Below are 16,161 nucleotides of genomic sequence, written 5' to 3' on the forward strand. Positions count from 1 at the left end.
ATGCACATATCATCTAAACAGATCAACAAGGAAATAATGGCTCTGAATGACACACTGGACAACATGGACTTAACAGACATATTCAGAACATTCCATCCTAAAACAGCAGAATACATATTCTTTTCAAGTACAAATGGGACAGTCTCCAGAACAGATCACATACTAAGTCACAGATCAGGCCTCAACAAGTACAAAAAGATTGAGATTATACCATGCATATTTTCTTACTACAATGTTATGAAATTTGAAGTAAACCACACACACACACAAAAGAAAAGTCCACAAATACTTGGAGCTTAAACCACATGCTACAAAACAATGAATGGGTCAACCAGGAAATCAAAAAAGAAATAAAAAATACATAGAAATAAATGAAAATGAAAACAAATGGTCCAAAACGTTTGGGATGCAGCAAAAGTGGTCACAAGAGGAAGTATATAGCAATACAGGCCTACCTCCAGAGGCAAGAAAAACCTCAACTGAACAACCTACCCTTACACTTAAAGGAGCTAGAGAAAGAACAAGAAAAGAAGCCCAAAGCCAAAAGAAGGAAGGAAATAATAAAGATTAGAGCAGAAATAAATGATATAGAAACTAAAAAAAAAAAAAAAAACAATGGAAGAGATCAATGAAACCAGGAGATCAATGAAACCAATGAAACCCCTAGCCACACTTACCAAAAAGAAAAGAAAAAGGACCCAATAAATAAAATCATGAATAAGAGAGGAGAAATAACAACCAACACCACAGAAATACAATCATAAGAGAAGATTATGAAAAACTATATGCCAACAAATTGGACAACCTAGAAGAAATAGATAAATTCCTAGAAACGTATAAACTACCAAAACTGAAACAAGAAGAAATAGAAAACTTGAACAGACTGATAACCAGCAAAGAAACTGAATCAGTAATAAAAATCTCCTAACAAACCAAAGTCCAGGGCTAGATGGCTTCACAGACAAATTCTACCAAACATTTAAAGAAGAGTTAATATCTGTTCTTCTCAAACTATTCCAAAAAACAGTCTTGGAATTCATTCTATGAGGCCAGCATTACCCTGATACCAAAACCAGAAAAAGACTCCCTTAAAAAGAAAACTACAGGCCAATATCCCTGATGAACATGGATGCAAAAATTCTCAATAGCAAACAGAACCCAACAGTACATTAAAAGAATCATTCACCAATCATGGCCTCATAGAATGAATTCGGACATCTATACTCATGTGGTGTTTATATAAAATGGAATATTACTTAACCTTAAAAAAGAACACAGTCTTGCCATTTGCAAGGATGTGGATGGAGTTACCATCCACAGTGTTAGCTAAGCAAAATAAGTCAATCAGAAAAAGACAAATACCATATGATTTTGCTCCTATGTGGAATTTAAGAAACAAAACAAAGGAACAAAGGGAAAAAAAAGAGAGAGAGGCACACCAAGAAACAGACTCTTAACAATAGAGAACTGATGGTTACCAGAGGGGAGGTGGGAGGGGAGTTGGTGAAATAGGCGATTGAGATTGAGGAGGGTGCTTGTTGTGATGAGCACTGGGTGTTGTGTGGAGTGCTGAATCACTAAACTGTACATCTGAAACTAATATTACACTGTATGGTAACTAACTAGAATTGAAATAGAAACTTAAAAAAAATCACTGTAATAATCAACTGTGTCATCTGTAGTACCTAACAATCTCCTAAGCCTCATTTGTGTATCTGTAAAGTGGACATAATAAAAGAAGTCACATTCAGACCCACGTCTGGAATACTTTTTTGTGTTTTTTTTTATTTGTTTGTTTTTTAAGTAGGCTCCATGCTGGGCTCGACACAGGGCTCAAATGTTCGACCCTGAGATCAAGACCTGAGCCGAGATCAAGAGTTGGACACTCAACCAACTGAGCCACCCACGTGCTCCAGGAATTGTATTAATGTATACGGACCAGTTAACTAGTATTGCTTCCAGCCCTTCACAGCTTCAAACCTATCATTCACGATGCAAGCAAAATTAATTCCCTAAACTGGAATCCAAGGTTTAGATTTTGGCTACACTATTTGGGTAACCTGGAGTCAGTGGTAGTTCCAGAATTCCAATGCAGGATAGAGGAATTAGTTATCAGACAGGACTAAAGAACTTGTCATGAAACTGCATTTGTATAAGCACGCTGATCTTACTGGGAGCACATGTTTATTTGGGGTGGCTTGGTAGATGAGTTTATTGCAAGCATCCTCTTAATACCACCACACCTGTGTGATGCATTCAGGCTGCTATAGCAAAACATCACTGACTGGGTAGATTATAAACAACAGAAATTCATTTCTCACAGTTCTGGAGACTGAGAAATCCAAGATCAAGGCACCAACATGGTCGTGGTCTGGTGAGAGCCCTCTTCCTTCATAGCTGGCACCTTCTCGCTACACCTTCACATGGTGGAAGGGGCTAGGGAGTTCTGTGGGAACTCTTAAAAGGACACTAATCTTATTCGTGAGGGTTCCACCCTCATGTTCTAAGCACTGCCAAAGGCCCTATACCTCCTAAAACTATCACATTCAGCATTAGTATTCAACATATGAATTGGGGGTGGGGGAGACACAAACATTTAGACCATAGTAATACCTTAACCCCTCCAAGTTTCATATATAAAATGGAAGTATTATAGAACAGTCTTCATGGCATTGTTATAAGGACTAAACAAAACATAGTATAATGCATGCAAGTATCTTGGCACAGTGCCTGGGACACAGTAAAACACTTGGCAAGTTTATTATTCTGTCACTCCTCTCCTCAAAACTCTATAAATGACTCCCTACTGACTACTGAATAAAACACAGAGCCCTCCAACATCCATCTAGCCACAAACTATCTTCCTAGCTTTACCCCTTCCAACATTCGTCCAGAGAGTCTACCCATTATTTACAGAGCAACATCCCCACCTGCCAACATGGCTCTCAGTTCCTCAGGTCTCTGCTCCGATATTAGCTTATCAGAGAGGCCTTTCCTGCTGGCCCTCTATAAAGGAACACACAACTCACTCATTCACTTGCAACTTCCTAACCCCCTGCTGCTCTACTTTTCTCAAAAGCACCCCATAGATTTATAGATTTTGACAGATATATTTTCTGGGTCTTCCTACTGGAAAGTAAACTTCAGGAACATAAAGATTCTGTTTTGCGGCAAGTTGTGCATATATTCTCAGGTCTTAGAACAGTATTTAGCACATAGAGGTGCTCAATAAATATTTATTATATGAATGTTGACATAGAATTTCTCTATTATGTTTCCTCAACCTAAGATGCCCTCTCTGCATTGCCATTTTCCAAAATTCTAGTTGATCTTCAAAGCTTACTCAAATTCTCCTCTGTGAAACTTCTGATTCCCCCAAGTAGAACTCATTGCTCTCTCAACTGCTACACGATTATAATTTGAGTTAGCTCTCATTTTAGTCTGTCTCATAATTTTTCCTATCTTGTTTTTTGCTTCTATCTCTAGACTGTAAGCTCTTTAAAGGCAGGATCTATGGCTCATCTTTTTATCATAGTCCATGCCAAATTCCACACCCCCTCACTCACTATCGGACAGTACCACATTGCCACCAAAGGGACACAGGTTAAAAGGGGGAAGAACTCAATATGTGCTTAACTATTTGAAGGGAAGGACATTCCAGAGTGAAAAAAACAGAAGCAGATGCTAAATTGTGTGGAAGGGTATGGCTATAGCAACTCTTTAGGTAGAAATAAAACTGCCATACCTCAGGAGGCTTGGAGGAGATACAGGTAAATTATTTCCATGAAAATCTGTTCATATGATTACAGAATTTATTAGCAAGCAAAAATTAGTAAAGTCTTCATTTTCAGAAAAGGGAAAAAGTTCAAAACATTCTGGCAAAATGCAAGGAAAAATATCCCTAAGAAGCCCAGTAGGGGTGCCTGGCTGGCTCAGTTGGTGGAGCATGCAATTCTTACTCTTGGGGTTGTGAGTTCAAGCCCCACGTTGGGTGTATAGATTACCTAAAAATACAATCAAAAGGAAGGAAGGAAGGAAGGAAGGAAGGAAGGAAGGAAGGAAGGAAGGAAGGAAGGAAGGAAGGAAAGAAAAGAAAGAAACCCAGTAATTGGTTAGGTGACATCTTTTAGTTCCAATGTGGTCCTTTATGACATCACTGAATTTATCCTGAATCACTATGACTAATGATGTAATAATGATCATCAGTGTATATTATGCTGACAATTCTTTGAGTAGAGCACCATATTAACTGATCCCAGAGCGATTCTGCTCTGTGACCAATTTTTTGGCTATAGATTTTTTTCCCCCCATTTGAGAAAGATGTCCATTCAAGGACTATCCCTAACTTTTTCTCTGTTGTTTATCTGCTTCCTTAGGAAGAGCTTCTGCATTTGTGATGGAACTATCTGGACAAAGGTCGGATGGGAGATTTTTCCAGAAGAAATGCATTATCTGAAAGCTAAGCCTTCTCCATCTCACTGTCTACCTTACCCTCTGGACAAACTATGCTGCAGTTTTGCTAGTATGGATATATTTCAGGGTTCTTTACGTCTCGTTTATATTTTAGTACAAGCTCTCTTTTTAATCCTGTCTGTTTTATCTGTGCATTACCTGTGGATGAAATGGAAAAAACACCAAAAAAAGGTGAATTAGTGATGCAAATAGTAATAGTTATAAATACCATAAACTTTAAAACATAAGATTATCAGCTTCTTTGAGGGAAAGTACCATGTCTTATTCCTCTTTGTAACATCTCCTCACCCCCACCACTCACCCCCAAACATGTAGTACAGTGTCTTGCACAAACTTGGTGCTCAACAATGTGTATTGAATTAGAAGGTCCTTAAAATAATCTAGTTCATCCTCAATCTTTCAAGTTACAAAATATATCAGGAAAGTAGTGAGCTACAATAAGTGGAATGGGTAGGAGATGAAGTTATCTGTCTGGGCCCATAGGTAAGTAATTCGATCTCTCTCAGCTGTCTCATCCATAAGTGAAGTATCTGGACAAGGGATCTGTAAAGTCCCTTCCAGATCTATCTAAGAAAGCTAAGTATGTCGAAGTTGTCATGTATTTTTTTTTTCTTTTTTAAATAGACTATAAACTAATTTCTAAGGTTAAGATAATTTTCTGGGAAATGGTGCTCTTAAAGTAATTTCCCACTTGCCAATAGCACTGTATTTTGAGGCAATCTTAAAAGTTCATTGACCTTCACAACAATTAGATATTTATAAAATTACTAGGATTTAATTGCATTATACGCTGAGGCTGCTTAGTAAAGGAAAACATTTTACTAATATTCAAGTAATTTCAACAGAATTCTCTAACCATAAAAAGCACACATTAAATTCTAGCTGATGGTGATAATGATCACTATAATCTTATATGGGAACATATACAAAAGAGCATTTCTTTGGCACTTACACCTTTCTTTAATAGTAACCTTTCTTCTGTATAGACAAATAATGTGTAATGTTTAGAGTTTAAGTGCACATATCCAGAAAACAAATGTAATTGGAACTACCGTAAGAAAAAAATCTATAATATCATCTGTCTTTCTTCTTTAAGCTGAAAAAACCAGCCTCCTCAGATACATTTGGTAATGACCTAGAAAATCAGTCCATCTATGACATTGATCAAATACTCTGCCGGCTGGTGGCCACAACATCAATGATGACCAAGTACCTGAATCAGATGTCCCATCATCCTCCAGCTAAGAAAGTCAAGCACCGAAAACTAAAGAGGAAGAGGAGTGAAGGAGAAGGAGCCAGAGGATACTAGACCTATCTGTATGCAAATGTAGCTCATCCAATATGGAGATTACACAAGAAATCTGTTGAGACAACTCATGCTAGGATAAAAATGGTTCTTTGAGAGCCTTCGTAATTTTTTTTGTCACATACTTTACTGAATCTTTCCAAAGTATGGGTGGAGAAATTACTTCTATTCAGCAAAAAAGGCATCCATACTTACTAGAGTACCAAGAAAAAGATTGTATACAATCACTTCTTCATGTTTAAGTGTTTTTTCTTTTTAGTGCGTTAGATTACTAATCATTAACCAATATGTAGAATAGAATCTTGATTTAGTGTTTCAATAAATCTCTGATTTAAATAATATTTGTGGGGTGCCTGGGTGGCTCAGTTGTTTAAGCGTCTGACTCTTAATCTCAGCTCAGGTCTTGATCTCAGGGTCACGAGTTCAAGCCCCACGTTGGGCTCCACCCTGGGAATGGAGGCTACAATAAATAAATAAATAAATAAATAAATAAATAAATAAATAAAATTAATTTGTAATTTTTCTTACTTTCCCAAGTAGATTTTTTGGCCATGTGGAAACTTTCAATTTCCCATCTCAGATTGGTAAAATAGTATGGAAATATTAAGAGATAGAATAATTTTTAAAGTACAAATTTTTCCATTTTCACTATGACAAATGATTATCAACATTTTCAAAATTTCAGGTTTTGGTTGATAAGTTACCACAGTTTTTAGAAAGTATTCCAGACTTTTGTTGATCAGCCACCTCAGTGTTTATAAGTACGGTTACCATATTTTCCAAACAAATTGGGAGACCTATCTGAGACTGGGACGGAAGATTTGATTTAAAACATGTTGAAAAATGCCAGAAAAACATGCCAGTTCTGTAATATACCTCCCATCGATATAAGGGAGGAAAAAAAACTTTTAAAACTTTAAAAAAGCAATTCTTAAAAAAAAAAAAAAAACACAATTCTTGAAACAGTGATATATAACCCTATAGTCTGTACAAGTAATAGAATAGTGCCTGCCCTGGGTTATTGTGGATTATTAAAAGTTTAACTATAAGTCCAGTTTCCAGACTCTCCTCCTTACTTCCATTCTTCCTTAGCACAACCCTACTCTGACATCTCCAAAAATGTCTCTTCCATTCTTTCAGAGTTCTGACCTGTCAACCAATTCCCTCTAAGAGAAGGCTGATACAAATTTCTTTTAATGAAAACTCTTGAAAAGTCTCCAAACCTCGAAAACCCAAAGCGAATGATCTCTAATGGTAGAATTTTCAACAGTAAGAGGAGACTCTTTTTAGGGTAGGTATTAGAGTAGACGGTTAGGCTTTAACAGGACGCCTGGAGGCCAGCAAAGGGTTAGAGACCTGTCTTGACAGCCCTCCAAAACAAGCCACAAGAAGCCGGATCAAACCAGACAGGCCCAAGACAAAGAAGGCTGGAAACCGTGATGACATAAGGGAGAAAATGTGCAAAACTCTGCTCCCAAGAAATCCCCTCCCCAAGTAATGAATATTTCACTCCCTAGTTAACAACTGTCAATAAAAGATAGAGATCCCAAGCCAGGGCATGCAGCTCTCTCTCGAGCTCACCTACTCTCACATCTTGACAGCGTACTCTTACTTTAATAAGCTTTCCTACTTGCACCCCTCAGTCTTTGTGTCTGGTCTGCCCTTGAATTCTTTCTTGTGGGGAGACCAAGAGCCTTCAATGACATACCAGGGATGGGCTGGGCAAAGGCCTCTGGGACTGGGGGCGGGGGGGTCCTCCCCAGTCCATCTGACAACACAGGGAGTCCTCAACCCCTTAAACCTCTCCAGGTGACTCCTACTCTAATCACTAGAACAAGAAATACCAGTGGTTTAAACTCTCATTAAGTCTGAAACAAATGTTAAATGTTTTATTGAGTAGTTTGTGTTTCTGACATTTCGCAGCTACATTACCATGAAGCGCAAATCCTTACAATTCCATCACTGATCTGAAAAAAGAATACTAGTTTATATAGTATTGTAGTCTTCTTTTTATCTCAATTATTAGGAAATGTTAGGTATAATTCCCCCAAGAATGTAAGAACCCAAAATAAACAGATGGATATTAGGAAGAAGAAAACAACTGGAACTCCATACCCATAAGTCCCAAACTATTTCTTTTCAGAAAAGTTACAGTGAAATTTGTCCCTGGTTTGTGTTTTTTTTAAGTACCATGGGCCACTGTTCAAAAATGGATTTTAAATTATACAATGTGAATTTCAGCTACAATAACTATTCATGGGAGATCACTTAAATTCTTTGTTGTTTTCTTTTTACTTATGGATCTAACCATGAAATTGAAGCTATTCTTAGAAATATTGCCCCTATAAAACATTTAGTACAAGTGGATAATTATCTGTAAAATAATCCACAAAGTATAACTCATCTTTTTTTTCTTCCCAAATGTGCTACTTTCCCTCAATTTCTTTATTTCTATTCTCCCAGTCCTCCTCTCATGTTACTGATGAGCAAGTTCCTTATTGCTACCAGATGAATCTTCCTAAATATTACTTTCATCCTCTTCCTTTTCTATATAAAACTTTCAAGTGGCTCCCAGTTGCAACAGAAATGAAAACACCTTAGCCTGGTATTTCAGGGTATTATCTGGCTGTAATAACAGCAGTAGCATTTTTCAAGTGCTAATGACACACCAGGCCTTGCAGGAAGTGCTGTATATCATCTCATTTCATTCCTCACAACAACCCCCAAGACATAGGAACTATTATTGGTTCCCTTTTCTGAAAAATAAAACTAAGGTATAAAGAATTTAAGTACCTAGTCCAAGGTCACATAGGTTTCAAATGGATTTAAACTCCAGCAATTTGATTCAAAAGCCTATGTACTTTCTCTTTTATGATTCTACCTGTGCTGTAGCCCACCTGTGCAAATTATGACTTGCTATACTCGTAAGGCAATTTCGTCACTGTCCCCAATAAGCCACTTTCATTCCCAGCCCTCAGGCTGTGCTCACACCCTGTCCCCTTCTAATGTATTAAAATCTCACCCATTCTCCAAGGCCCAGCTCAACTCCAACATGCTCCAAATTCATGTTCTCTGACCACCCCATAGCATGGACCACATCCTCTACTGATTTTAACCTTTATTCATAGGTTTTCTGATGTAATTTATGTCTATAGCTTATCATCCCCCACCTAACAAATGTCCAGAGGGCAGGAACAACCAGTTGTACCTACAATAATGCTATATTCATAGTGGGCATTTAATAAATGCTTGCTGAAAGCACAAATGCAAGAGAACTAAGCAAAATGAATGCTGTGAACTTCACAAATAGTTTTTAACCAATGTGTGTACACATACATAGTTACACAGGTATTTCCTCCCTGGAATCTCTAAGTTATGTTCTACAGGGCTGTGGAAATGAATTAAGCAAAATATCACTAAAACTCAAAATAGCACATAGCTTTTTGACCTTTGATTGCAGCATGAACATACATGCAGAAAAGTGCAAAAATTATAAATGTCCAGCTCAATAAATTTTTACAAATGAACATACCATATAACAAGCAACCAGATCAAGAAAAAGAATATTATACCCTAGAAATTCCCCTCATGGCAGAAAGGTAACAGCTATTCTGACTTCTAACACTATAGATTAACTTTGCCTGGAAAGTCATTTTAAATTATGATAACTGTATCTACCTGGGAAAGCAAATATATGACTCAAATACGCCATGAAAGAAAAAGAATGGTCCACTCTGCCTAAGTCTCTCAGAAAATGGCCCTGAACATATATATCATACATATATTCTTACAGGAAATTATTGGTGAAATTGTTAGCAATTAGTCAGTCAACTACCTTCCAATATGTACAGTTTCTATTAAGTACAATGTTTGAGGTCAATAGCAAAATAGAAGAAAAAAAAAGCAAATTCCACACACTGTCACCAGCTGAGATTACATGTACAAATAAAACTTGATAAAAGGTGAAAATGCTAATTATCTCTTGCTTTGTTGATGGTATAATCTATAACTCATAGGGAATAAAATCCATCACTCACTCCTTTTGCTACTGTCACCAGCTAGATCCCAAGACGTGACTTTTGCTACCCATCAGCTTTTGCTCACCAACCTCTGTCCCATATTTTTCCTTATGCACTTCTTTCCAGTTTATCTCTTAACTCAGGCAAATGGAAACTGAAATTACCTCTTATGTGATAGCAACTGCCGGAGGCCTCCAGCCAGCCCAGACTACCCAGACCAGTTTGAGCATAACCCCTGCCTCACGCCTGCACAAATGGGCCATGGAGTGACCTCTAGAAAAACCGACAACTATCTTTATCTCACTCCAATACTAAAATCTACCCCAAGGACACAAGCCTCATTTACATAACATACAACGTATGTACAGGCATGTTTCCTTAAGGCGCATGGGGGACCTTATGCTTGCCTGTACAAACAAGGACAAGGAACCCCTTTTTAAATATTCTAACCCTAAATAAAAGGGACCCATGTACCCCTGCTTAGGGAATCACAGCTTTGGAAGTTATTCTCCATCATCTCCTTATTTGCTGCAAATAAAGTTTCCTTTATGTGACAACTCACCTGGGGTAGTTTCTATCTGTGACTTACCAAGGAGTGAACTCACGTTAATTTAGTTATACTACTACCTGGCAGGCCGCCTTACCTGCCCAGTCCAGGAATTCAACACACTCCGTCTGGGAATACCGAGCAGCAACATCTCGAGCTCTTTCTTCCCGGAAGTTCAGAGCTTCTATATCAACATCCAACTCCACTAGTGCTTTCAAAGTTTCCAAACGACCCCAGGCTGCAGCACAGTGTAAGAGTGTGTAACCTACCAAAGAGAATGAAGATGGTCAGGTCAAATAGACTGCATTATTTCAGGCTGTTTTATTGAACAGAAGATCATAATGATCAAGTCTTGAACAATTACTGTGGGCTACGCACTATTCTAAGTACTTTATACATAGTAAACTCATTTAGGTCATAAAAACTCTATGAGGTCAGAACTAGTATAACCCCCACTTTACAGATAAGGAAACCGAGGTTCAGAGAAGTTAAGAAGGAAACTGAGGTCCAGAAACTTGCTGAAGGAACACAGCCAGTAAATGATGGATGCAAGATACCAACACAGGTAGCCTGAAGTCTGAGCTCTTCAACGTCTTCGAAGACAGCAACCTCCCTAGAAGTAATCTACTTTGGAACACAATTAGACCCACGACTCTAGTCTAAGGGATTTTCAGCAAACTCTAATCACACTAGTATTGTTAATGCAATCATATGAATTATAACAGCTGTGTATGCCTTTGGTTTTGAAATTAATCATTTGCATTAAAACTGAAATCATGACCCACCAATTTAGAAAGTTGTTTTTTAGACTTGCTGAGGCAACTACTATGAGGGTGAAAAACAAGGGAGGCATCATTAAAATTTTTTCACAATGGCCTAAAATAATGAAGTCAAAAGTTCCTTGTTTTAACTTACCCAAAGCATGTATTTATGACTCATTTAACAGGCCAAAAGAGGCAAGTACTAATACTACAAGAATAATGAAGTCAAAAGTTCCTTGTTTTAACTTACCCAAAGCATGTATTTATGACTCATTTAACAGGCCAAAGAGGCAAGTACTGCTACTACAAGAAGAATTGAGCAAAAGAATGAATAGATGTGTTGACTCTATAATATACCAGGCAGTTTATGTACTACTACTTGATTCTAACTTCTAATACTGTAGATTAATTTTGCCTGGAAAGTCATTTTAAGTTATTATAACTGTATCTACCTGGGAAAGCAAATATATGACTCAAACACACCGTTTAAAAAAAAAAAAGGAAGAAAAGAAGAGGAATGGTCCACTCTGCCTAAGTCCCTCAGAAAATGGCCCTGAATATATATCATACATATATTCTTACAGGAAATTATTGGTGAAATTGTTAGAAACTGGTCAATCAACTAACTTCCCATATGTACAGTTTCTACTAAGTACAATGATTGAGGTCAACTGAAAACCCCTTCAAGAACCTATGAGGGCGGTACTGTTAGCCCCATTAAAAGATACAAAGGAAAGTGAAGGTCAGAGAGATTACCCCTTGCCCAAGGCCACACTGGTAGTAAGTAGCCAAGCAAAATTCAAACCCAGGTCTGTTGCCAAATAAAGGGTTGTGAGGAGTAGGAAACAGCACCTAAATGGTTGTTACTGAGTAGAGTAGGGAGAAAGAGAATAGTGATTCCTCTACTTCCTTCCAGAAAACTCTCCTTGGCTCCCTTGCTTGCTACATTCCCACAATCCCAAGTCTTTTACATCAAGTTGTAAACTATCTTAGTCTTGAGGATATCATAACCTGAAGGGTTAGTTAGGGAATCAAAAGGAACATCAAGTGAACCACTCCAGGATCAGCCAAAATTGGAATTACCTCTCCTCTTTGACCCAACTTTTTTTTTCTTAATATCACAACAAACGAGAAATTTCAAAAAAACAAAGAGATAAGAGAGTGGCCCAAGAATTTCATTAAGCCTCTATCCTCTACAAAAAAAAGAAATACCCTGATATCACTCTCATTGTTTTTGCCTTCTGCCTGAAGACAGAAGTCTTCAATCAGCCAAAAGATCCAGGGTCCCTTGGGGCGCCTGGGTGGCTCAGTCATTAGGCATCTGCCTTCGGCTCGGGGCGTGGTCCCGGCGTTCTGGGGTGAGCCCCACGTTGGGCTCTTCCGCTGGGAGCCTGCTTCTTCCTCTCCCACTCCCCCTGCTTGTGTTCCCTCTCTCACTAGCTATCTCTCTTTGTCAAATATAATAAATTAAATCTTCAAAAAAAGAAAAAAAAGATCCAGGGTCCCTGATTTGCTGGGGGAGGGAGACATTACAGACAAGACGCTGCTCACATGAGCAATAGGCCATTCCAAATGAGATGTTCTGGCTCCTTACATTGCTTTTCTCAAGGCTGAAGTTACAGGCCACTGGTAACACTGATTTTTTTTTTCCTATTTAATATACATAGCTTAAAAACAAGAAAGGATTTCTAAACAGAGGCTTTTAACAAAAAATTTGCATGTTTTTAAAACACCTTTACATGTTTTCTCCCCTTGTTGGAGATGGTCTGTTTTCTAGAAAGAAACAGATCCTTGTAGTACATTAACCCCATTGTCTTCCCAGAAGAAGAAAAACATTTACGTAAGACGATATCAAAAGCATCCAGAAGAGAAAGGGATTTTCTTAAAGTCCTCCCATAACGCTGGCAATGAGCGTCGGATCCCAGGAGACGGATACAGAGGGCCATATGTTAGAAATCCCAGTAGGAAGAAAAGTATCATAAACAGAACTAGGGGGGGCGCCTGGGTGGCACAGTGGTTAAGCGTCTGCCTTCGGCTCAGGGCGTGATCCCGGCGTTATGGGATCAAGCCCCACATCAGGCTCCTCCTCTATGAGCCTGCTTCTTCCTCTCCCACTCCCCCTGCTTGTGTTCCCTCTCTCGCTGGCTGTCTCTCTCTCTGTCAAATAAATAAATAAATAAATCTTAAAAAAAAAATAAAAAATAAATAAACAGAGGGTTAAGCGTCTGCCTTCGGCTCAGGGCGTGATCCCGGCGTTATGGGATCAAGCCCCACATCAGGCTCCTCCTCTATGAGCCTGCTTCTTCCTCTCCCACTCCCCCTGCTTGTGTTCCCTCTCTCGCTGGCTGTCTCTCTCTCTGTCAAATAAATAAATAAATAAATCTTAAAAAAAAAATAAAAAATAAATAAACAGAGAAGGATTGGGTCAAATAAATAAATAAATAAATCTTAAAAAAAAAAATAAAAAATAAATAAACAGAAAAGGATTGGGGTTAATTGTAAGAGAAAAAATGATCTCTTTGTAGAGGATTACTGGTTACTAAATACAGAGTGAGTCAACTGAGCAGGTAGTTCATAGTAAGGCAAAAGACCAGACAAGAAAAGGAATCTTTTCCTCCGTGCAGGCACCGTTCTATGTGCTTCACAGCTGTGAACTCCGTCCTATGAAGTAGGCACTAGCATTGTTCTCATTTATACCTAAGAAAACAAAAGCGCAGAGAAGATAAGTACTTTTCTCAAGGTTGCTATAAGCTAATGAAGGTATAGGGTGAGGTCAAAGTCCAAGAACAGGGATGATGAGTCAAAAACAAATAATAGGCCATGGAACAAAATACTCACCTATCTAGAATATTTCTCCCAACCTGCCTTCCACCCCAGTACCACTCTCTGAATTCCCCCAATCATGTTTCATGTCTCTACAACTTTGCATATGCTGGGTTTTTTTCTACCTGAAATAGTAATTACAGTAATGGAATAAAATAATTCCAGCATAAACTTAATGTTTACTTAATATTAATACGGTATTTTATAAAATGGAGTTCAGAATTCATTTTTTTAATTAGTGAAACCATTTAATACATTTTAATGTTAATACATTCATGAAAATGTATAAACATAAGATATCGAAAAAGCATAAGTATGAAATAGAAATGTTAAGTATATATTTTCATTCTATTAGCAATATAAATTGTCAGATAAAACGAACAAAAATTGGGATGCCTGGGTGGCTCAGTCAGTTAAGTATCTGCCTTCAGCTTGGGTCACGATCCCAGGGTCCTGGGATCCAGTCCCACATCAGGCTCCTTGCTCAGCAGGGAGCCTGCTTCTCCCTCTGCCTGCCGCTCCCCCTGCTTGTGCTCTCCCTCTCTCTCTCTGACAAATAAATAAATAAAATCTTAAAAAAAAAAACTAACAAAAATTAAGGATAAAAAAGCAAACACTATAAAAATAAATGTAATTAATCATGAAAATTTCAAATGAAACATTAATTTTTCTAAGTGTGTCAATGGTATCACCAAGATAATTTTGTACAAATTTTTTTAGCTATTGAAGTTTTTCTCACTCAACATTAGTTGGAAGTGGTTATAAACTAATATCAAGTATTTTTTTAAGATTTTATTTATTTATTTGAGAGAGAGAGAGCATGAGAGCAGGACGAGGAGCAGAGGGAGAAGCAGACTCCCCACTGAGCAGGGAGTCCAATGCCAGGCTCAATCCTGGGACTCCAAGATCACGACCTGAGCCGAAGGCAGCTGCTTAACCAACTGAGCCACCCAGGCACCACAACACAACGTATTTTCCTTCAAATTATCTCACTTCTAATTTGAAAAGAGAGAGAGAGATCTCTGAACAATTTTTTGATTTTTGCAAACACTGCAATCTTTTTATTAAGAGTAAGCTGTAGGGGCATCTGGGTGGCTTAGTCAGTTAAGCATCCAACTCTTGATTTTGGCTCAGGCCATGATCTTGGGTTGTGAGATCAAGCCCCACATCATGGAGCCTGCTTAAGATTCCCTCTTTCCCTCTGCCACCCCTCGCTCTTTCTCTCTCTCTAAATTAAAAAAAAAAAAAAAAAGAAGAAAGCTGTAATTTTTTCCACAGAGAAAACTTTGCTGGTTCACATTTGTCTTTTTTAGTCTCTTCATGTACAGAGAAAGATTCCATTTCAGTTTTCTGAGCAATTTCAAAAGCATGAGATTCACAGTTTACTTAGTTGGGAAGTTTTTGGACTCAAATTATTCTTATAACAGAAATTTGGCAAAATCATAATGTGGACTATCTAAATTTGTAGACTTCGGTTTGACTATTTGTATACACTGAGCAATTAAATCATTACTATTGTTCTCAATCCATAAGTGACTCAGATTTCATTTTTTTAAATACCAAATACACCTATAAAAAGACTAGTATTTCAGTTACCTAAAACAGTGGGCAAGTATGCCAGAATATGAGCAATATTGTAACACTAAAATCCGATACTGTGACTACTATACCACCCACCATGCCCTACCCCTCAACTCTCCTTTGGTAAACTCTTGGTCATTCTTCAGCATTCAAAAGAAATATTACCTCCTCTGTAAAACCTTCCCTGACCATGTCCAATACTTCCAGGTAAAGTTGAATTATCTGTCCTCTAAGCTATCTCATACTTTATCCCACCATATAGTAATTATTTATTTACATATCTGTTTTCTGCTAAACTGTCAACTTGTCCAAGCCTGAATTCATTCATCTTTCTATCCCCAATTCCCAGCATAAGACCCGGCTATTCTTCCACCCTTAATAAATGTTTGCTGATTGCATGGGGAGACAAATTTTAAAATGGTAATTAGTTCTGGTCACACTTGTTTGAGTATGGTCAGGTTTAGTGACCAAAGCTCTGCCAGAACCAGAGGAGGTTCCATCATCAATGAACTGCAAACTGCAGAGACCTGTTCTTGACTCAAGAAGAAAACAAGGCACTTCCCAACAGACCAGAAGTCAGGAGTACAGAGAGCTGAGACTATCAGAACTGTTTTATCCTCCTCCTTCTTTTGGAACAAGTGTCCAATTCTC

General features: G+C 38.0%; 2 protein-coding genes across 2 annotated transcripts in view; one reads left to right on the plus strand and one right to left on the minus strand.

Annotated features, from left to right (window-relative positions):
- Positions 1-16,161, minus strand: part of ANKRD45 (ankyrin repeat domain 45) — a 44,205-nt gene that overhangs the window by 11,017 nt on the left and 17,027 nt on the right. Inside the window, 1 exon segment of the mRNA XM_008696451.2 lies at positions 10,443-10,610. Within this exon segment, the coding sequence (XP_008694673.2) occupies positions 10,443-10,610 (168 nt within the window).
- On the plus strand, positions 4,321-6,124 carry TEX50 (testis expressed 50). Its single transcript, XM_008696446.1, has 2 exons — positions 4,321-4,644; positions 5,570-6,124. The coding sequence occupies exons 1-2, from the start codon at positions 4,321-4,323 to the stop codon at positions 5,780-5,782; spliced, it is 537 nt and encodes a 178-aa protein (XP_008694668.1). The 3' UTR covers positions 5,783-6,124.

The sequence above is a fragment of the Ursus maritimus genome, unplaced genomic scaffold (assembly GCF_017311325.1).
Source record: "Ursus maritimus isolate PB19 unplaced genomic scaffold, ASM1731132v1 scaffold_2, whole genome shotgun sequence".
Classification (NCBI taxonomy): domain Eukaryota; kingdom Metazoa; phylum Chordata; class Mammalia; order Carnivora; family Ursidae; genus Ursus; species Ursus maritimus.